Raw genomic sequence first — 23,338 nt, 5'->3', positions numbered from 1 at the left:
CTGGACTGGAGGATTTGCCTTATGAAGAAAGGTTGAAAAAGCTCGGACTTTTCTCTCTGGAGAGAAGGAGGAAGAGAGGAGACCTGATTGAGGTATACAAGATAATGAGATAGAGTCAATAGCCAGAGACTCTTCCCCAGGGCAGGATTGACAGGTACGAGGGGTCATAGTTTTAAGATATTAGGGGAAAGGTATAGAGGAGACGTCAGAGATAGGTTCTTTATGCAGAGAGTTGTGAATGCATGGAATGCGTTGCCTGTGGTGGTGATGGAAGCAGAGTCATTGGGGACATTTAAGCAACTGCTGGATGGGCAAATGGAGAGCAGTGAGTTGAGGGGTGCATAGGTTACGTTGTTATATTTTACATTAGGATTAAACCTTGGCACAACATCGTGGGCCAAAGGGCCTGTTCTGTGCTGTACTTTTCTACGTTCTATGTTCTATGTTAAATTCCAAGTTTACTTGTTGAACTCAAATTCCCACCTGGCTCTCTGCGCTATGAGTTCAGTGACCTCGCTAATAAACCATGATCTCCCCTAACCAGGCTATTTTTATGCTGCAGTCTGTAATTTAGATGGAAAAGACGGCCAATATCTATCCATCAATGACCTCGTCATCTGCCTTATTTCTGCTGATGGCACTGTGTTGTTCACAAAGCGCCTACTCTTTAAAAGCGCACATATCAATTCCACTGCCCTGAATAGTGACGGTGGGGATGAACTATATTCAGGCTGTCTACACTGTGGAAATCTTGGTAATAGTAGTCAGTAGCTGACTGACAGCCAGCCCTCTTTACCTTTCGAGGTTAGAGGTGTTCCAGGTTTGGCTGTGTCTCCTGATAGCGTGTGGAAAGCTCAGAGCCAGCACACTTTATGAACTGTCCTGCCAGTAAATTATATGGTGGCACCCACTGACAAATGTAGGAGTTTCACGGTCATTATTGTATCTCTATTTGTGGGATCTCCCTGTGGGAAAATTGGCAGTTTTTATCCCCCTAAATTATAGCTACGCTCCAAAAGTGCTTTATTGGCTGTAACGTTCTTTGAAATGGACGAAGTTCTTGAACTTACCTGTACTTCCACCAATGTCATCTACTGTATCCGTTGCACCCGATGTGGTCTCTTCTACATTGGGGAGACAAGACGCCAACTTGCGGATCATTTCAGAGAACATCTCTGGGACACACACACCAAGCAACCCCACCACCACATGATCCAATGCTTTAACACCCCCTCCCACTCCACCAGGGACATGCAGGTCCTGGGCCTCTTTCACCGCCAAACCATTACCACCTGATGCCTGGAGGAAGAACGCCTCATCTTCCATCTTGGGATCCTGCAACCATGTCGGATCAATGTGGATTTCACCAGTTTCCTCATTTCCCCTTCCCCCACATTATCCAGGTCCCAAGCCTCCAACTTGGCACCACCCTCCTGACCTGTCCATCACCTTTCCCATCTATCCCTCCACCCTCCTCTCCCACTTATCACCTTCTCCCTCACCTTCATCTACTTATCATATTCTCAGCTACCTTCCCCCAAACCCCACCCCCCTTCCCATTTATCTCTCAGCCGCCTGACCCACAAGCCTCATTCCTGATGAAGAGCTCATGCCCAAAACGTCGATCTCCATCTCCTTGGATGCTGCCTGACCTGTTGTGCTTTTCCAGCACCACACTCTCGACTCTGATCTCCAGCATCTGCAGTCCTCACTTTCTACTAAGTTCTTGACAGGCAATATGTAAATGGAAGTTTTTCAGTGCTTCTACCTGATAAGCCAGCTCTGCTGTAAGGTAAGGTTATGGTAAATACTGCACTGGAATCGTTTGTTTTGCAGGCAATTAAAAGTATGAGTGTCTTTTCTAGGAGGGTGCTATAGGAATTCAATGGACACATTGTAGGACCATTGTCCTTGGAGAGTTCAAGACGAAGGGGAGATTTGATAGAAGTTTTCAAATTCGGGAACAGTCTGGACAATGTGGATATAGAGAAACTGTTCCCATTTGTAAATGGAGGGCACAGTTTGAAAATGTTATGCAGATGAAGCAGCTGTGAGGTGAGAAAGCAGTTTTCCACACAGCGAGGAGTTAGGGTCTGGAATGGACTGTCTGGGAGTGTGGTGGAGGCAGGTTCAATCAGACTATTCAAGAGGGCATGTAAATAAGAACAGAGGAAAGGCACGAGATTGGCACTGATGTTCAGAGTGCCAGTGCAGGCACAGTTGGCTAAACTGTGTCATTACAATCCTGTGATTCTCAGAACTGGGGAATACAGGGCTCTGTTCCTGGACTTTCACTGTAATCCTCAGTTGAAGTCTGTAAGTGTGTAATTGTTATTTAGTCGTCTCGACAGCTCCCAGACTAAAATCAAAGGCTCATTGTTTCCTGCGTGAATGGCAGCAATTGTTGCTGTAATGATATCTTTTTGTTTCAAGATCTGGATCAGCTTGGTCGCTGCTGCTTCTCTGTAGAGGCTCAGACACTGAGCTCACTGGCCGATTCATTTTGGGTCTGTGACACTAGCCTGAAGCTAGCAAGCAGATCACAAAACAGTGGACAAGAACAGTTATTGGAGCAACTATTCATAAAGACTGTAAACAGTGTCACCCGGCTTTCCTTCCCCCACTTTTAGAAGCTAATTTGCAGAGAACAGGGTCCCGTTTTGTGCTCGGTGAAATATTTCTTGATTATTCTGATCGGTTGATACAAGGGATGTCAAATGTGTGAAACAGGGACACGTTGATCCCTCTTTCACTGCTAAGTGGTAAGATGATCAAATTGAATTGCATTTGTAAACACGCCTGTGTGACTTGGAATGTACCTCAGCACACCAACCCCTGTAAACAGATAGAGTCATTGAGATGTACAGCATGGAAAAAGACCCTTTGGTCCAACTCATTTATGCAAACTGGATATCCTAAATTAATCTAGTCCCACCTGCCAGCACCCGACCCATATCCCTCCCAACCCTATTCATATACCCATCCAAATGCCTCTTAAATGTTGCAATTATACCAGCCTCCACCACTTCCTCTGGCAGCTCATTCCATACACGTACCACCCTCTGCATCAAAAATTTGCCCCTCAGGTCTCTTTTGTATCTTTCCCCTCTCACCCTAAACCTGTGGCCTCCAGTTCTGGTCTCCCCCATCCCAGGGAAAAGACCTCGTCTATTTATCCTGTCTCTGCCCCTCATGATTTTATAAACCTCTACAAGGTCACCCTTTAGCCTGCAAGGCTCCAGGGAAAGCAGCCCCAGCCTATTCAGCCTCTCCCTGCAGCTCAAACCCTCCAACCCTCACAATAAAGTGGCTGTTTACAGGTCATGAGCAAAGACACAAAATTCCCCAGTTCAGAGATACTCTTGGCAGTCTATTCAAATAACGAAAGACTTACCATTACTATTTTACCTGTTTGTGTGTTAGGGAATCATTGGTGGCTTACCATGTTTGCTGGAGTTTTGATCTAGAGAGGAATTAACAAGAAGGTTCTCTGAAGCAGTCCATTGCTTCAGTGGGAGATTGTTGGAATTGTGACTCTTTCAGGTTAACAGTACTGCTGAAATCCAGGGGGACAGTCGAGTTTGGATTCAAGCCTTTTGACAAGGACCTTCCTGTAGGTTTATTTGAAATCACAAGCTTTTGGACCGCTGGTATTTCATCTTAAATTTTAAGTTAACCTGTTGGGCTGTAGTAACCTGGTGTCATGTAACCTTTAACTTTGTTCATCCCAGTCCAACCCCAACACTTCCATAGCATGGAGTCCCTGCAATTAGAATGATAGATTCCCCACAGTGTGGAAACAGGCCCTTCGGCCCAACAAGTCCACACCGACCCTCCAAAGAGTAACCCACCCCGACCTATTCTCTGATTACTTTACATTTACCCCTGACTAACCTACACATCCTTGAGCAATTTAGCATGACCAATTCACCTAACTTAGACATCTTTGGATTGTGGGAGGAAACCGGAGCACCTGGAGGAAACCCACGCAGACACAGGGAGAATGTGCAAACTCCACACAGACAGTCGCCCGAGGGTGGAATTGAACCCAGGTCCCTGGCACTGTAAAGCAGCAATGCTAAACACTGAGCCACCGTGCCACCCCTATCTATGAGCTGTATACCATGACTATTTATAGGAAACATACAAGAGATGATGAAGCATAATTAGTACATGGCACAACGTGTGTAAACGTACGTAAAGTTCCTCCCCACCCCACGTCAACAGTACACACAATATTGATGATGATTAGTAATAATGACAATGATCAGCCAATACTGAGCTGTGATGGAGATTTGCTGGCACTGGAGCTGTTCCAAGGTGAGATGTTTATGATAAAGGGAGCTACATGTAAAACAAACAGCTTTACAGCACAGGGATATCCAATTAACAAGCTAATAACTGAGATAAATAATCCCCTCATAACTATTTTGTCCTGTTCAAAGATTTTTTTTAAAAGAATAGTATATTTACAAAATTTATAATCTATATTCCTGCCGATGTATAATCTGCAGAAAATGTCATTTGCATTTTAAGTAACTAACTTGTGAATTTCAAAATGCTTTAGGCAAATTGTATTTGGAAAATGTTATTGATTTGCACTATTAAAACGAGACTGGATCATTTATTAAATATGTATAAAATAATTTAGAAATATCACATATGGTGTTTATATAAAAACACTGTGTCTGATAGCTTGCCGAATTCTTTCTGGCTGGAGATGCTTTGATGAAGACCCAGACGCCAATCGGGGAACTTAAATGTCGCAGATTCTTTCTTGTCCCCTCTGCGATTGATTCCTAGTCTGATTGGAGGCTCAAAGTTGCAGCTGCCCTGAGCCCAAAGATCAACAGAATACCAAGCGCATCCTGCACTTCCCCAGCTTGACCCACCCCTTTTTCAAGCAGTGTAGCAGCATTCAGGTCAAAAGGAAAATGTTAAATCTCTTGGTGACCCCCCCCATCCCAGGTCCTTTCAACCTTTCCACATTAAGCAGCATTTCACCTGTATCTCCTCCAATCTGATCTTACGGGTATGGAATGAGCTGCCCGAGGAAGTAATGGAGGCTGGTAAAATTGCAACATTTAAAAGGCATCTGGATTGGTACATGAACAGAAAGGGTTTGGAGGGATATGGGCCGGGTGCTGGCAGGTGGGACTCGATTGGGTTGGGATATCTGGTCAGCATGGACGGGTTGGACCGAAGGGTCTGTTTCTGTGCTGTACATCTCTATGACTCTGTGTTCTACTGCATTCACTGCACCGAATGTGGCCAACTCCACACTGGAGAAACCAAATTCAAACTGAGTGACAGCTTTGCAGAACACTTCCAGTTCATGCACAAGACCCCCCCCCCCCCCCGCCTTCCTGTAGCCGGTCAGTTTAACACCGTACCCTGCTGGTATGCCCACCTTTCTGTCCTGGGCCTGCTCCAATGCTGCAGCCAATCACAGGGCAAACTGGAGGAACATCTCATCTTCAGACTAGGCACTTTACAACCTTCTGGACTTAATATTGGGTTCAACATCTTCAGATTGGGAACCTCCTCCCATTCCTTCCCTTTCTTTTAGCTTTACTTGTTGTATTCTCTGTCACCATGTCCTCTCTGCCCTCCCCCCAACCCGATGGGACTGTCTGTTCTTTCCAATCTGGTAGTTAGACACACCATTGTTCTACCATTCTCACATTCTGAACACTTAACCCACTCCATCAACTCCCTTTCTCCCTCAGCACTCCATTTCCCCTCCCTACTGTAGCATAAATGTTGCCTCCTTCGTGTCAACACTGATGAAGAGTCATCTAGACTCAAAACGTGAGCTTGCTCTCTCTCCATGGATGCTGCCTGACCCACAGTGATCTCCAGCACTTTTTTATTTGTTTACAGTACAGATTCCAGCATCTGCAATAATTTGCTCCTCCTTTCAGCTCTTTGGTGGGTTAGCCTTGACATTTCAGATCTCCATCGTCATCATTGTAGCATTGAGAATGACCTGGCATTTACATGGTGACTTGCATGATTTCAATTACTTGAATGCCAACAAATGCTATTTGCAGTAAAGTGCCAGGGCTGTAAACAGCAGTCAGTCTGTGCAAACCAGACCCCACAAAGAGAAAATGGGCGAATGCTGAAATAAGCAATGTTTAGGGATGTTGGTCGGGACGTAAATGTGGGCCAAGGAACCAGGAAGAACCTGCTGTTCTTCACACTTGGGATTGTCTTCATCTGCGTGAGAGAGGAGAAGGGCCTTTGGGTTCACCCCTCATTGGAAGGCTGGCAACACTGTCCCTTTGTACTGCACTGGACTACTTACACTGAATGAATCATGTAAGATCCTGCAGAACGCAGCCACACTGCAGCAATAAAACTGAACTGTTGATCAGGGGTGTAACTTAATTCCGAATCATGGGCAATTCTACACAATAATTGAATTGGGCTGATGGAGGGCAATATAGAGGGCCAGGGATGACCAGTCTGTTACCGAAGAATGAAAATATGATCCCAAAGAGAAAGCATGGCAGCCATTTTTAGAGATTTGTTTATAATTTCCAACAACGGTTCGGCCTCTAATGAATTAGTTGTGTAAAGGTTCCCATCCTGGTCTCGCTGAAACTTTGGTTTAATCAGGGATACTTTAGTTCCTGAGGCTGAAGGTTTCTTGCCTTTTAATTGGAGGGGTATTGATTGGGACAGCTCTCCCTGAAGGAATGTTCTTTGTAATCCAGAGCCAGGGAGGTTCGAGAACTTCTTAGACACATTTCTCTTAAGTATCCAAAAATACCGGAGGCTTCCCGCTAGCTCGGACTGAAGCTGAGAAATGTGTGGAACAGCTGAAGGGGTTTAAGACACCCAGTGGGACTGGTGAGCAAAACTCACTTCCTTCCTTCATTAGTGACAGCCCTTCATTGTGTTCACCTATCCCCAAGACACGATCCTTTGTTGGGAGAGGAGTCTTTGATTAATAAGTCTTCTCTGACAAGTATTGATGCATCACTTCAAGCTACTTAAGATGGCTGAGGGGTGACCTTATAGAGGTTTATAAAATCATGAGGGGCATGGATAGGACAAATAGACAAAGTATTTTCCCTGGGGTCGGGGAGTCCAGAACTAGAGGGCATAGGTTTAGGATGAGAGGGGAAAGATATAAAAGAGACCTAAGGGGCAACGTTTTCACATAGAGGGTGGTACGTGTATGGAATGAGCTGCCAGAGGATGTGGTGGAGGCTGATACAATTACAACATTTAAAAGGCATTTGGATGGGTATATGAATAGAAAGGGTTTGGAGGGTTATGAGCTGGGTGCTGGCAGGTGGGTCTAGATTGGGTTGGGATATCTGGTCGGCATGGACGGGTTGGACCCAAGGGTCTATTTCCATGCTGTATACCTCCATGACTCTAACTGCAGAGGAACAAGCCATTTGGTCCATCTGGTCAATGCCAATGTTTATGTTCACACAGACCTCCTTGTACCATACTTCATCCAAATATCAATGGAGTCTATTTTACCTACTTTCCCCTGAAAAGCATCTATGCTGTTCACCTGGACTGCTTCTAGTGGTCACAAGATCCACATTCTAACCAGTCTCTGGGTGACAACATGAATTTCCACTGAGTTATGAGTAATGATATAAGATGTTGGCCTGTATTCTTCAAATTCCCTACCAACAGAAACATTTCTATGTCTACCTCTTCAATATTTCAAAGAGCTCTTAATCTCAGCTTGGTCTTAAGAAAAGAAACCCAGTTTGACTATTAGATCCACTCAGTTCTGATACCAACCATTGAAATCCTTTTTGCACTATATAAATATTGTGGCTACAAGAGCAGGTCCGAGGATAGGAATCCTGCAGCGAGTAACTCACCCTCTGATTTCCCAGTAGTTTGCCCACCATCTACAAGACACAAGTCAGGATTAAGAGGGAATGCTTCCCACATACCTGGATGAGAGCAACTCGAACAGCACTCAAGAAACTGCACACTATCCTCTGGGCAAAGTAACCTGCTTGATTAGTCAAACATTCACCACCTTCAACATTCATACCTTTCACCAGAAAAGCATGCTGGAAACAGTGTGTACCATCTGCAGGATGCACTGCAGAAACTCCCTCAGGTTCCTTTGAGAGCAACCTCCAAACCCATTACCCCCCCCTCCCCAAAGGGGACAAGGACAGCGTCCATATTCAAACATCACCACCTGCCTGCAAGTTCACCTCCAAGCCACACACTGTCCTGACTTGGGAATGAATCCTTCACTGTCGCTGGGTCAAAATCCTAGAAATCCCCTCTAATAACACTATGGGTGTCCCTGCATCACATGGGTTCTAGAAGGCAGCTCACCACAGCATTCTCCAGGCCAATTCGAGAATGGCAATAAATGCTGGCCCAGTGACACCTATATCCCATCTATGAATAATAATAAAAAATCTTTCCAATGCCTTCATATATTTTCACATTAAACAGACAGAGACCAAAACTGGACAAATGCAGTCGAATGAAGATCCTGATCAGATTTATCATAATCTCCCCCATCTCAACTGAGTAATGAACCCTTACTATTTGGTTTGTTCTTTTAAATGAGTTGGTTGATCTGATTACTAATTTTAGTGATCACTGTAGCTGTGTCCTACTTTGTGTCTTTGCCCCATTTGCATATGGCTTTCTAAGGTAAGTGATGGCAGAGGTTAGGCTGTAGGTTTATGAAAGGCTTCCACTGAAAACCTGAAATCTGTATGTTCTGACAGCCACTTGCAAACGCACAGTGAGATATTGTCGAGGGTGGTGGGGGGGAATCAATGGGTGGATGAAACAAAAAAAACTGCCAGAGATAGGAACAGGAGTAGACCATTCGGCCTGTTGAGCTGGCTGCATCATTCAGTCCCATCCTGGCAGATCTTGGACTTTAATTCCACTTTCCTGCCCCCTTCCAGGATTCCTGAAAGATCAGAAATGTGTCTATCCAACCCTCAAATGCTGTTAACAGTGGGACATGAACCAAGACTTTCATTTATATATAAACTTTCACATCCTCAGGATGTTACAATCTGCTTTCCAGCAGTAAGTTGAATGACCTGTTTTGGGTGTTGGTTTGGCAGGGAATGTTGTCCAGGAAAAGCTGGAAGGTTCACTTCTTCAAATAATGCTTACTGGGATGAGAGGGAGAACTGACTTGACCCCTCCCTCAATCCACCACTTTGGTATTGGTCAGGTCGGCTGCTGTCCTTCCATCTACCTGGGAGAAGAGGCGTGGCCTATTTTAGCATCGTATTCGAAACACAGCACCTCTGACAATGCAGCACTCCCCTCGGGACAGCGGAGGGAGTGTAATCAGCAGCAGGAACCTTGGCTGATTTGCCAGCCCAGCAATGTCAAGGCTAATTGAAATAGCTCCACTAACAGCTCCAGAAAGCAAACGACTCGAACAACCAGGATCTGAACCTTGGACCTTCCTTGTCCCTTTGGCTCTTAATTAACAAGAGATCAGAGCCACACAAATGAATCAGAGGGTGAAATGCATGGTTGGGCCTGCAGTGATGCATGTTATTTTCCCTATTATCTAATTATCCTGACAGAGACCAGAAAACTAATCAAAGCTAGTTTACTGTGTAACTCTGTATTGAGAGATGATCTCCTCCTAAGGAACGTTGTGAAATATCTCAGTTTAATATTCAAATCTGCTGCTTGAGCTGAGTTACTTAACCTCAGGTTAGGCTTGTAGGGTGCAGGACGGTATCAGTCAGGGTTCATTAGATTGGTCTCTGGTCTGTGAGCATCCTTGTATATTGAGAGGTTGAGTCAGTTTAGCCAATGTTGTCTAGTGTATAGAAGAATGAGAGAAGGTCTTATTAAGGGTATGAAGGGGGTGGACATTGAGAGGTTGCTTCCCTCTAACTGGGGAATCTAGACTATGAGGCCACAGTCTTGGGATAATTTGGAACTGAGATGAGAAATTCCTTCACTCAAGGGGTTGTGCAAATCTCTGAATTCAGAGGGCTGTGGATGCCGAATCAGCCTGAAACATATTCCAAGACAGCATTTTGGTTTCGCAGAGAGTAAAGGGATATGGGGAGTGAGTGGACTTGAAGCTGAAGATCACACTGAATGGTGGAACACGCTTGATGGTCTGAATGGCCTACTCCTGCTGCTGGTTGATCTCTCATTGCTCCTCAACATTCTCCAGTGACTCCTATTGGGAAGTGTGTGCCTTCGGACTGGGGTTGACTATGTTGTGATGCCTTTGGTGGAGGAATAGCCTGCCCCCCCCTCCCCCCACCCTCTCACACAGTTATCAGCCGTTGGTGCCTGAGGAATCTTATCTCAGCATGTGACAGTGGCCACGGAGGATGTTGGAGTGGAAAAGACGGAAGGAGAGGAAGAAGAAGATGAAGATGAAGAACTAGAGGGAGAGCAGAGAGGTAGCAGGGCAAAATCCTGACCCCGTTCTGCTTCTGAAAATAATAGTGGGGAGTTTTGCGGGGGTTTTTTTTCTTTAATTTCCCCCCCCCCCCCCCCTCCGGCGGTATAAGAAAAGAAGTGATTAAAGTGTGTATTTTCTTTCTTGGATGACTCTTGCCTCCCCGAATATTCACTTGTTTATTTCCTTCTCACAGGCCACTCACCAAAGCTCCTGCTCCTGCAGCCAGGAGAGCAGGATGGGTTGGGGCACAGACTACTCCGCGATTGTCAGCAGCGCTGTTCCATCATCAGCCAGCAGAAGGCGCAAGCCAAGTGGGCCGAGCCCGACGATGTCAGTTTTTTCCCTCCTCCACCAGAGATGGAACGTCTCACTTCCAAGTGGTGCTCCATCTAGCAGCCCACCTGAAAACTGACACACGCAAGCACCAAATACTTAATCAGAATAATAATTAATAAAAAAAACACTCGCCCGACTGAAGCCGTCCATTCTGAGTGGCAGGAAGCTCCAGGACTCGGAATTTTGGGAGCTTTGTGTTTGGGGACTTGATCACTCAATGACTTGAGCAACTGGGCTGCTGCCGAGACTGTTGTATTCATTTGATCGTACTGTTGGACATGCCCAGTTCGACTCCAGATGACCCCCACCTTCCCCCCTTCTCTCTTTCCCACTCGAAGCGGGAGCCTCTCACCACATCGGTCATGCTTTTGTTTTTGCAATGCACCCTGTTCCCAGTTTTCATTTAAACACAGAGGAGAGTACCTGGCTTTCCGTGCTCCATCCAAGGAGTCACTCTGCATGTGTGCTGTAGGGAGGAATTGAGAGTTGGGTCTTCCTTTTTTTCATTAAGGAAATACTTTTTGTTTTGATGTGGAAGCTCTGTCCCCAAGTGGCTCTTCAACTCCCTGCTACAGTGCGCGTACACGTGACTTTAAGAAGAAAGGCGACCTAAGTTGAGATTGCAGTTAAGCTAAGACCAATGTGTAATATAGGCGTCCATGATCTTGTTTGGCTGAAAGGACATTTATACAGTTCCCCACTTTGTCCACTATCACGCCCTGGCTCTATTTGGTTCTGATCCACTTGTAACCACGATTGCACTTAACAGGATGGTGATACCAACATCCATGGTGAATGGGAGATGCGCTTCAATGGGTGTTGATTCGGGGCAGCCAATGTTGTACCCCCCCCCCACCCATGCTCCCAGAAGGTGCATTGGTCCACACAGTGGCCCTGTAAGGTCAGGGCCACAGTATTAACCTACAATCGAGGGCTTATGGACCAGGTTCTATCACTCTAGGACACCAATGCTCCTTCTTCAGAACTGCTGCAGGACATTGTTCTATTTAAAAAGGTAGAAAGGAAAAAAAACTGGAACAAAATATTAAATGGTGTCTTTTCATTTAATGAGTGTTTTGATTGAACTGAAGGGACAGATTTGTAGCAAAGAAATATCTTTCACATTGCAGACACAGCGGGAATTCTTAAGTAAGCTTTCTCAGGAGCTGTATCATGATACTTATTCCTTTTAAAGCAGATTTGAAATTTTAAAAAATAAAGTCAAAAGCTGTTTTTTTTAAAATATTTTAGTGTGGTTTATCCTTTGTTCACGTGGAGGCACTATAATGTTGCTTTTGTGACATAAGGGAGTATAGAGGGTTATGTTACTGGGTTAGTCATTTAGAGACCTTCAACTAATCTGAGATGCCGGGAATTTAGAGCTTGTCGTGGCAATTTGAGTTCATATTTAATAAAACACCAGAAAAATAGCAATCAGTTGTCAATAAAAGTGGCCAAACAACGTTAGAATTATCATAAAAATCTAACTATTTTCAGTAATGCCCTAGAAAGAAGATAATTTCTCTTCCGTGCGTATTTTGGTTCACACGTGACTCCAATCCCAGACCCATTATGGTTGACTCAAACCAGCCCTCTGAAGTGACCGTTATTAGGGGGGTCAGAGTGCCAGAATAGGCATTATCAGTGACATCCAAATCCTGATAGTGGGCAAGAAAAGAGAAAATATCTTTCATCGCAAAACCCCCCAAAAAAACAGAGACAACTGGCATAATGCACTTTGATCCTGCTCAAGGTTAGGGCTCTGTTTAGGAAACAAAGGCTCCAGTTCAAGAACCAGACCCACCCGTTGACATTGAAGGACAGCGTTGCTGGGCGCAGAAGATTTGAAACTTCTGACAGAAATCACATTTCTTCCAGTGAGGAAGTACACTCCTTGCTACTAATGGGAAGCAGCTTTATATAAACGTGTGTGTTGCCTTATTGCTGTGAACTTGCTGGCTTGAAGCCTAAAGGGCCTTTCCTATGCAGGAAGCCAAGTGTTTTTATTTGAAGCAGACAGGAAAGCCTTCCTGGCAAGAGTAACCACCCCTTCCCCCCCCTCCCCACCCTCCCTGTTTGGCATTTCTTTGGAATCGTAAGGGATACAATAAACTAAAACTGTTACCATCAACTCATCTCCAATGTCTTGTCAGCTTTGAAATCAGAAAGCAAAGCTTCAGTTACGTGTTCACCAACATGTGTGACCTACAGCACTCACTGATCTCCGCCAGCTCACGCTGTCACTGTATGTGTCAGGGTTTTGGAGCGGGGTGGGGGGGGGGGAAGGTTGTGATATCTTGTGGTTCTTTTCCAGTTGGAACCCCTGTGAAGTCTTGACTGCATGATTTTGTACCAGTCACTTGCTACTAATGGTTATTACGCACCCAACAAACCTGTGAGCTGTGCTTTTATAATAGCACATAGTGAAGCATCAGAGCCATAATTCAAGAGAGTTTTCATCTTGATGTCATCTTTTCACTGCTATTGGAGTCACTGGTGATGATGTTTCATTTTGTGACACAGGGCTTCTATCGCTTGAAGATAATTCAAAAATTCCAAAATTGTTCTTTATAGCAAGAGATTTAATAAAATAAAGTTAAAAATGAAATAAACAATATGTTGAAACAGTCTTGTAGGTTCTCTTCGATGCATCTTCATGTCTTATAGTTAATGTCCACTTGAAAAGCCTTGTCAGTCAGTCTTAAGGAGCAACCTTTTCACGCAGAGGGTGGTGCGTGTATGGAATGAACTGCCAGAGGATGTGGTTGAGGCTGGTACAATTACAACATTTAAAAGGCATCTGGATAGGTATATGAATAGGAAGGGTTTAGAGAGACGTGAGCTGATCGCTGGCAAATGGGACTAGATTAGGTTAGGATATCTGGTCAGCATGGACTAGTTGGACCGAAGGGTCTGTTTCCATGCTGTACGTCTCTATGACTCTGTGAGCTCTTCCTGTGTAAATATCCAGCCCATGTTGAGGAGAAGGGGTGCTGTAAGTGAATAGTTGAGCATAAATAACAAAATGAAGGGACTATATCATTCCTGATCACTCACGATAAAAGGAAAGGAATTAAAATATAACAATCTATCCACAAACAGTTGCAATGGCACCTTGTTGGTGCAGGAAGCCTTGGTTTGCTTTTACATCTGAGTGGAATAGTCTTTTGAGTTTCCTTTTTTGAAATTTCATGATATGTGCCTCAAGGCCTTGGCTTGCTGCCCCTCTCTATTTTAAGTGAAAGATTAGCCCATTGATTTCACATTCCAGGAGTGTAGAGTCAATTCCACTGACAAACGCTGTCCTTTCAGCTTAATTTTATGCTGACTCATTTTCCATTTGAGAGCCACCTCGTTTTCAGAGGTGAGCATTGGAGGTGTGGACATTTTTCTGGGCAGAAAGTGTTGTTCAGTGCATTTTCTTGGCTTGACCAGAGTCAACTGGTCAGGTGACACTGTGGGCAGGTCTAAGGTTATCGACTTTGGATCAGAGAAAGACAAATTAGAATCTTTCCGTAATGCCAGCAAGTGTGAAGGCTCAAAAATGTGTACTGTTGAAGGATGAGGAAGGAAATAATCCACCTCCTGACCCTGGCTAGTATAGATCACCAAGTCATTGATAAAGTTAACAGAAAGCAGTTTATTGCACCAATACAAACTACATTCAAATCACTCAAACATGCCTGCCTCTTCCAGGGTCCATGTTAGATCCCTCTCCCATGTCATCACTGACGTTATCACAATTGAATTTTTTCACTTTTACAGACATTAGTCCTTTCAAACCCTTACACAACGTCTCCCCCCCACAAAGTCTTTTTCCTGAGTTATTATCCTTCTACAGTGTAGACAAATCATTAAGAACTAAGATGGCACAGTGGCTCAGTGGTTGGCACTGCCCTCACAGCGCCAGGGATCCGGGTTTGATTCCACCCTTGAGCGACTGTCTGTGTGGAATTTGCACATTCTCCCCATATCTGCATGGGTTTCATCCCGCAATCCAAAGATGTGCAGGTTGAGTGGATTGGCCATGGGAAATTCAGGGTTACAGGGATAGGGTAGGGGGGGGTGAGTGTGGGTGGGATGCTGTTCAGAGGGTTGGTGTGGACCCAATGGCCTGTTTCCACACTGTAGGGATTCTGAGAGAATGTTAGCCTCTGTATCAAAGGGATTGGAACTGGCCGATGAAAATGAAATGCTTCATGTATATAGAAACTTATTAAGACTCCGCCTAGAGTACCTCATGGAATTTCAGACACCGCACATTTTCACCCAAAGCATAATGAGATCAGTAGCTTGCTCTCCTAGAAGGCTGTGGATGCTGAGTTAGTGAAACTTTGAAACCTGAGCTCAATAGGCTTTTGATGGTTTAAGGACATTCGAAAAGATATGAAGCAAAAGTGGGTAAATGGAGTTTAGGTACTGGTTAGCTAGGTTTTAATTGAAAACAACTCACAAGCTTAAACCTCAAATATTGCAGATGCTGGAAATCTGAAAGAAAAAAAAGAAAGTGCTGGAGAAACTCAGCAGGTCTGGCAGCATTGGTGGAGAGAGAAGCAGCATTAACATTTTGAGTCCAATACAACTTCTTCAGAACACTTCGGTTCTGAGGAAGAGTAATACCTCGAAACATTAACCTTGTTTCTGTCTCCACAGATGCCACCAGACTTGCTGAGTTTCTCCAGCATTCTCTCATACTTAATCCTATCTCCCGACACAATCTAAGATCCTTTTAAGTATTGAAAGAACTTATAGAACGTGTTTTTCAAATCCTTTGAAAGCCCGACCACACTTTACAGTACTTTGGAAGTGTAGTCAGTCTTGCATTACCCAAATATGACAGTTAATTTATGCTTAGCAAGTTCCTACAACAAAAAAAAAGGAAAATACGTATTCAAATAATCTCCCTTTGATGGTTTTGGTTGAGGGATCACTGTTGTCCAAGATACAGGGGTAGCTTTCTACCTCTTCCTTTGATTTGTTACGTGCTCCTGTGAATCTATTTCTGAACGAGGACTCCTCCAACAATACAGCTTTGGAGGTGTCAGCTTCGATGATGTGATTAAGGCCCTAGAGTAGAGTCTCCCGTTAGCGTGACCACCAAGCCAAGCTTTAAATCTTTGGCTGTGACCATGTGAGGGAGTGGGTTCCTCAATCTCACAACTATTTGTTGGTTTTTATTTACAGTACTCATTTTAAACTGGTTTAACAGGGATTCTGTCCACTTACCCAGGGTTTTCTGTGAAGTACAGATATTCCCTTCTAACCCCTTCAGCTCCCTCTGGTACTTTAAGCCTTCACCCCATCAGCTCGAGATAATTCATCCCAGTGCTATTATTTGGTCTCTCCTCATTACTCATCTCCTTCTATCCAGCTGTTGTTCGATTCTCTGTAATAAATACTCAAACTTGTATAGTGCCCTTGACCACAGTTGGACATCGCAAAGCACGGGATGGCCATTGCAACACTCTTTGAAATGTAGTCCCTGCTGTAGTGCAGGAAATGTGGCAACCAATTTGCAGTCAGCTCCCAAAACCAGTGGTGTGTGAGGGATAGCCATTGGATAAGCATTGGTGAGAACAGGCTGGACTTTGAGATAGAGCCACAGGACTCTTTGTCATCCACCTGAGAAGGTAGGCAAGGCCATGATTTATTGCCTCATCCAGAAGACAGCACCGCCAACAACAGCGGATGACACGGTGGCTCAGTGGTTAGCATTATCACCGTTGAATTTTTTCACACTTCTACAGACCTTACACAACATCTCCCCCCCCCCTCCCCCCACAAAGCCATTTTCCTGAGTTATTATCCTACTATAGTGTAGACACCTCATTAAGAACTAAGATGGCTCAGTGGTTGGCACTGCTCCTCACAGCGCCAGGGACCTGGGTTCAATTCCCGCCTTGGGCAACTTGTGTGTGGAGTTTGCACATTCTCCCCGTGTCTGCGTGGGTTTCCTCCGGGTGCTCTGGTTTCCTCCCACAGTCCAAAGATGTGCAGGTGAGGTGGTTTGGCCATGCTAAATTGCCCGTAGTGGTCAGGAATGTGTAGATTAGGTGCATTTGTCATGGAAAATGTAGAGCAAAAGGGGAGGAGGAATGGGTCTGGGTGGGTTACTCTTTGGAGGGTCATGTGTGGATTTGATGGGCCAAGTGGCCAGTTTCTACACTGTAGGGATTCGATGAACACTGCACTCCCTCAGTGTACGCGAGTATCAGCCTTGATTTTTAAGTTCAAGTCCTGGGATGAGACTTGAACCCACGACCTCCTCACTCAGGAGGTGAGAGTGTTACCAGCTAAGTCTTGACTGACAGCTGTGACAATGCACTTTAAGTCAATATATCCATTCCAAATTGGGAGATCTTAGGTGAGAACAATGGCTGAGATTGGCAGGGTGGATGTTAAACTGGGCCACTGTGCCCATTGTCTACCTACTGTTTCTGGTGTTTTCCTGAAGTCAGATACATAGGTCTGACACACCCATCTTCAGGTCAATGAAGACCACCTTGTGAGAACCTCCTGCTGGTATCTTCACCATAGCCCAAGTACCAATATGTCAGGATAGCCCTGGCCTGTCCGACTGGCCCCATTGAAGTTACTGCAGCTCACATCTGAGCATGGTTTCCAATGCTGCTGCCTATGGCGCTAAGGCTGCAGTTCCAGTAATGGCCAGCACTCCAGAAGGAGCTGCTGGGGGTGGGGGGGGGGAGAGTTTCTATCCATTTGATTGGCTGTCAGCCCTCGGAGACAGGACACGGTCTGAGATGGGAATGGAAGCTGTTTGTGGTTGGCATTTCACTGGATTGTTCGAATCTCCCACTGTAACTGCAGCGGGAATACTTGAGGGCAATTGGTTATGCCCTTTCTTAACCTGATAAATCAACAGTGAAGCATTTAGCATATTAGAGATGCTGTATAAATGCAAAGTCCATTGCTGTCTGTGGCAATTGTTTACTGAAGTTCCAGGAAAGTTGTCACTGGCTTGTTTAGTGGTGCTGTAGTTGTTGTACACGTGCATTGCCTTTAACATAATTCACCTTTAAGGATGCCATATGCAAGTCTGCACAATGTTGTGACTTTGCCTGGCAATTAATCTGTTTTGGGTTTCCAAACTGCACACATGGAAATCAGTGGGTTTACTGTTTAATGTCAGCTTCATGACTTGTACTGTGCTTTACTGTGTTCAATAAACCAATCCACAGAGTTAAATCAGTCGCTGAACAGTGAATTACTGGACCAGACCCGCCCACTCCATGGCGTGGCATGGGTTCAGTGGTTAGCAGTGCTGCTTCACCCGGCCAAGGACACCTGGGTTTAATTCCTGCCTCAGGCAACGGTCTGTCTGGAGTTTGCACATTCTCCCCGTGTCTGTGTTGGTTTCCTTCGGGTGCTTCAGTTTCCTCCCACAGTCCAAAGATGTACAGATGAGGTCATTGGCCAAGGGAAATGCAAGGTTACAGGGATAGGGTAGGGGTGGGGAGGTGGGTCTGGGTGGGATGCTGTTCAGAGGGTTGCTGTAGACTTGATGGGCTGAATGGCTTGCTTCCATACTGTACAGATTCTATGATTATTAATTAACATGAGCAAGCTAACCCAGGGTTCTTATGGCACAGTGGTACTGGTCCCTACCTCTGGGTCAGGATGTCTGGGGTCAAGTCTCACGTGCCTTGGAGGTGTGATATAACACATCTAACAATAGTGGCCATTGGAGCAATGCACTGACGATGGACAGGAAAAGAGTCATAGAGCTTTTACAGCACTTGCCAATATTAAACATCTATCTACTTTAATCCCATTTTCAGGCATTTGGTGCATAGATTTGTATTCTATGGCATTTTGAATATTCATCTAAATACTCTTTAAAAGTCTTGAGGGTTCCTGCCTCTGTGCTGCTGTTTTTGGTAGTGAGGTCCAGATACCCACTGCCCACTGGATCAATAAAACTTTCCTCAAATTCCCTCTAAATCTCCTGATCTTTACCTTAAAACTGTGCCTCATGGTTATTGACCCCACTACTAAGGGAAACACTTCTCCCTCACTGCCCTGTCTATGCCCCTCAGAATTTGGTACACCTCAATCAGGTTCCCCCTCAGCCTTCTCTGCTCAGAGGAAAACAATCCCAGTCTCTTATTCTCTCTTCAGAGCTGAATTGTTCCAGTCCAGGTAACATCCCACTGAATCAAGTCTGCACCATCTCTCGTACATGACCCCTACCACATCAGTATAAAGCACTTCCTGTTGCATTGAAGTGACTTCTCTGACTGGTGAAGTTAAAGGTTGAAAACTGGAATGAGAGTGTCCACAATCATTTTGTTTAATTCTTGTCGCGAAAGCCTGAACTAATAATCCATGGGTAGGAGATCTAATCTCAAAGGCATTCTGAGAATTTGAGCTCAGTTCTTAAAAAGAAAAAAAATCTAGAAATGGAAAGCTCTGTCTTTTCAAGTGCGGGACCTTGTTGGATTGACCAGAACCCCAACTGGTTAACTAATATCACTGCTCTGGTCAGTAGGTGATACCCAACCATTAGACAATAAGGTACAGGAACAGAATTAGGCCATTCGGCCTATTGAGTCTCCTCCACTAATCAATCATGACTGATAGGTTTCTCAACCTCATTCTCCTGCCTTCCCCCTGTAACCATTGATCCCTTTACTAATCAAGAGCTTATCTATCTCTGTCTTAAAGATACTCAATGACTTGGCCTCCACAGTCCTCTGTGGCAATGAGTTCCACAGATTAACCACCTTCTGGCTGTAGAAATTTCTCCTCATCTCACTTCTAAAGGGTCATCTCTTCAGCTGCTAGTCTCCTACTAGTGGAAACATCTTCTACATGCCCACTCTACCCAGGTCTCTCAGTATTCTGTAAGTTTCAATCAGAAGCCCCCTCATCCTTCTAAACTACATTGACTACATACGCGGAGTCCTCAATCATTTCTCATATGACAAGCTCTTCATCCCTAGGATCATACTTGTGAACCTCCTTTGGACCACATCCAAGATACAGGCCAATCCCAAGGCTGATTGCTGAGTGGCTTGGTATGTCACTCAGGTGTGTTAAGTTGTTAGAGATGTCGAGCTAGAGAGCCCGCTATTATCAACTTACTGGAGTTGGACAACAAGAGCAAACTTCGCTAACGATGCCCAAGAATTATGATCTACAAAAGGTCTGAGTACAAATAAGCAACTATAGAAGAGAAGGGAACTGGGAGGAGAGAGAAGTTTGAGGCAAGGGATGAGATGCTGAGACTAAGTGATTGTTGTGGTTCTGTTCGCCGAGCTGGGAATTTGTGTTGCAAACGTTTCGTCCCCTGTCTAGGTGACATCCTCAGTGCTTGGGAGCCTCCTGTGAAGCGCTTCTGTGCTGTTTCCTCCGGCATTTATAGTGGCCTGTCTCTGCCGCTTCCGGTTGTCCGTTCCAGCTGTCCGCTGTAGTGGCCGGTATATTGGGTTCAGGTCGATGTGTTTGTTGATAGAGTCTGTGGATGAGTGCCATGCCTCTACCGGCCACTACAGCGGACAGCTGGAACGGACACCTGGAAGCGGCAGAGACAGGCCACTATAAATGCCGGAGGAAACAGCACAGGAGCTTCACAGGAGGCTCCCAAGCCCTGAGGATGTCACCTAGACAGAGGACGAAACATTTGCAAGACAAATTCCCAGCTCGGCGAACAGAACCACAACAACGAGCACCTGAGCTACAAAACTTCTCCCAAACTTTGAACTAAGTGATTGAATCAGCAGGAGTGACAGATTGAGGGCAGCCAGTGCGAACAATGAACAAGAAGACTAATCAAGAAAGTACAGCATACGCCTGACTCAAGGAGGGACACTAGACAAGTCATGAGGAACAAACTGTGGTGCTGTGATGATGAGTAACAGTTGGTGCAAAATAAGAAAAGATAAGACAAAGACAACTTGAATAAACTCCGGTGGAAATTTAAATGCACTGAAATATGAGGTATTCAATCTTGAAAGAGCATCAGCGCACTGCTTGTATTTTCCCACTGATGTCACTTTCTGGTTTTAAAGGCCATGGAGTTCTCAGAAATACAAAACCAAGACTTTCAAGGGAGACAGATTTGTGAATGTGGCTCAGCAAGGATTTTTCTGCTTCGTGCTTACTTGCAATCTCAATGGCCTGTAAAAGAGCCCTCAGGTTTTACCAGAGCAGGTACCCAGATGCACAGTGATTCCTGTCTAATAACAATATTCTTGGGTAGGGTTGAGGCTGCTCTCACTGCAACTGCCAAAAATGAGGGGGAGAGAAGGGAGATTATTATCTGAATGGCAATAGGTTGGGAAAGGGGGAGGTGCAGCGAGACCTGGGTGTCCTTGTACACCATTCATCGAGTCATAGAGATGTATGGAAACAGATCCTTCGATCCAACTCAAACATGCCAACCAGATATCCCAACCTAATCTAGTGCCACTTGCCAGCATCTGGCCCATATCACTCTAAACACTTTCTATTCATATACCCATCCAGTAGTCACTGAAAGTAAGCATGCACGTGCAACAGGCAGTAAAGAAGGCAAATGGTATGTTGGCCTTTATTGTGAGAAGATTCGAGAACAGGAGCAGGGATGCCTTGCTGCAATTGTACAGGGCCTTAGTGAGACCACACCTGGAGTACTGTATATAGTTTAGGCCTTCTTATTGTTAAGGAGGAGTACAACAAAGGTTTACCAGACTGATTCCAGGATGATAACACTGATGTATGAAGAGAAACTGTGTCAGTTAGGGCTGTATTCTTTGGATTTTGGAAGTTCAGGAGGAACTTTATAGAAACCCACAAAATTCTACAGGATCAAACAGGATAGATGTAGGAAAGATGTTGGAGCAATCTAGAACCAAGGGTCACAGTCTAAAAAAAATGGAGGAGGCCATTTAGGACAGAGATGAGGAGAAATTTCTAGAAAGTGGCGAGTCAATGGAATTCTCTGCCACAGGAAGCAGTTGAGGTAAAAACATTGATGATTTTCAACAAGGAGTTAGGTTTGTTCTTAGGGCTAAAAGGAATCATTGGGTTGGGAAAGAAAGCAGGAGTAAGTTAGTACATTGGATGATCCTACTGAACAGCAGAGAGGCCTCAAGAGGCTGAAAGCCTACTCCTGCTTCTATTTTCTGTTACTATGAGATCTGGTCCTATCGGAAAGATGTTGTGAAACTTGAAAGGGTTCAGAAAAGATTTACAAGGATGTTGCCAGGGTTGGAGGATTTGAGCTATAGGGAGAGGCTGAACAGATTGGGGCTGTTTTCCTTGGAGCATCGGAGGCTGAGGGGTGACCTTATAGAGGTTTACAAAATTATGAGGGGCATGGATAGGGTAAATAGGCAAAGTCTTTTCCCTGGGGTTGGGGAGAGGATATCTGGTCGGTGTGGACAAGTTGGACCGAAGGGTCTGTTTCCATGCTGTACATCTCTATGACTCTATGACTCTAGGTAAGGACATCTTGGCTGGAACTTTTCCACCCTAAATAGTGTTTCTAAGCATGCCCCTGTTTCACCTTCTCCTCCAGATGATAAGTGTGGATTAGACTTAATTCATTCATGGGATGTGGGTGTTTCTGACAAGGCCAATATTTGTTGCCAGTCCCTATTAACCAGGAGAAGGTGGTGGAGAGCTGCTTTCTTGAACCTGCCTTAGCTTTGTGAAATCCATCTTCTGCAAATTCCAGAACTTTGAAACAGCCACAATAAAGGAGCAACCAATTCAGTTCCAAGTCAGGAGGCTGAATTGCCTGAAGGAGCTTGTGGTATTCCGGTGCACCTGCTGCCCTTGTCCTTCAAGATAGTACAATAATTGCTAAAAGAATTGGAGAGAGATGCGGATCCTTTTTCTCACACACCCAGGGATCTAAGATCTTGAACCCATTATCTGAAAGAGTGGTGGACATTGGTTTACTTAGGACTGTCTGAAAGCAAATGGATATGTATCTGAAGTGTGCTAATCTGTGGGGAGAAAGGGGGAGTGGGATGAATTTGGTTAGATCTTTTAAGCAGCTGACACAGACTGAAAGAGTCAAATGATCCCCAATTATCCTGCAACGATTCAATTGTTATGCCACAGCGGTGAACCCCTCTGTTAATTAAACCAAACACCCAGAAAAACTCACCACGTCTCATAATCTATTAAAATATGAGTGACAGAAAACTCCCAAACTCAACTATTTAAAGAAAATAACATCAATTTACTTTTTAACTCTAAAAATGAACATGAAACAACAACTATTCACAACTCTAATCCTCCCTTTCTCTTAACTGCTTATTACCTGCCTCCAACTCTATAACAATTTACTGTTCCAATAAGGCACTTATTAAAATTACATCAAATTAGTTTCAAAGCCACACAGCCGCTGTCATCTTCTGTGAGTTCACTCTTCCAGCTGCTGAATTTCCTGGTTCGTCTTCGTTCTTTTTACTGCAAGCAAGTTTCATATGAAAAGGTACTTTTGATGGAGAGGGTTCCCTAATTTCTTGGATCTATCTCGATGGCAGTTTCTCTGTCTCCAGTTTTCAAAATGTCCGCATTTTTATATCCCCAACATCGGATTGTCTCATTGGTTTGATGTTGGCAAAACAATAAATT

The 23,338-nt window shown here is 44.7% G+C and overlaps 1 protein-coding gene across 6 annotated transcripts in view; it reads left to right on the top strand.

The window, feature by feature from the left end:
• Window positions 1–23,338, top strand: part of lef1 (lymphoid enhancer-binding factor 1) — a 190,890-nt gene that overhangs the window by 165,947 nt on the left and 1,605 nt on the right. For 4 of the 6 annotated variants that reach the window (XM_072583911.1, XM_072583909.1, XM_072583912.1 and 1 more), the window contains exon 10: window positions 10,605–11,990. The exons of the other annotated variants lie outside the window; for them this stretch is intronic. In XM_072583911.1, coding sequence (XP_072440012.1) covers window positions 10,605–10,804 — 200 coding nt within the window. In that variant the 3' untranslated portion in view covers window positions 10,805–11,990. Of the gene's footprint in view, window positions 1–10,604; window positions 11,991–23,338 lie in introns of those variants that run through there. 6 annotated transcript variants of the gene reach the window in all.

This window comes from Chiloscyllium punctatum, chromosome 14, assembly GCF_047496795.1.
Source record: "Chiloscyllium punctatum isolate Juve2018m chromosome 14, sChiPun1.3, whole genome shotgun sequence".
Classification (NCBI taxonomy): Eukaryota; Metazoa; Chordata; class Chondrichthyes; order Orectolobiformes; family Hemiscylliidae; genus Chiloscyllium; species Chiloscyllium punctatum.
This window is presented reverse-complemented; position numbering and strand designations above follow the sequence as displayed.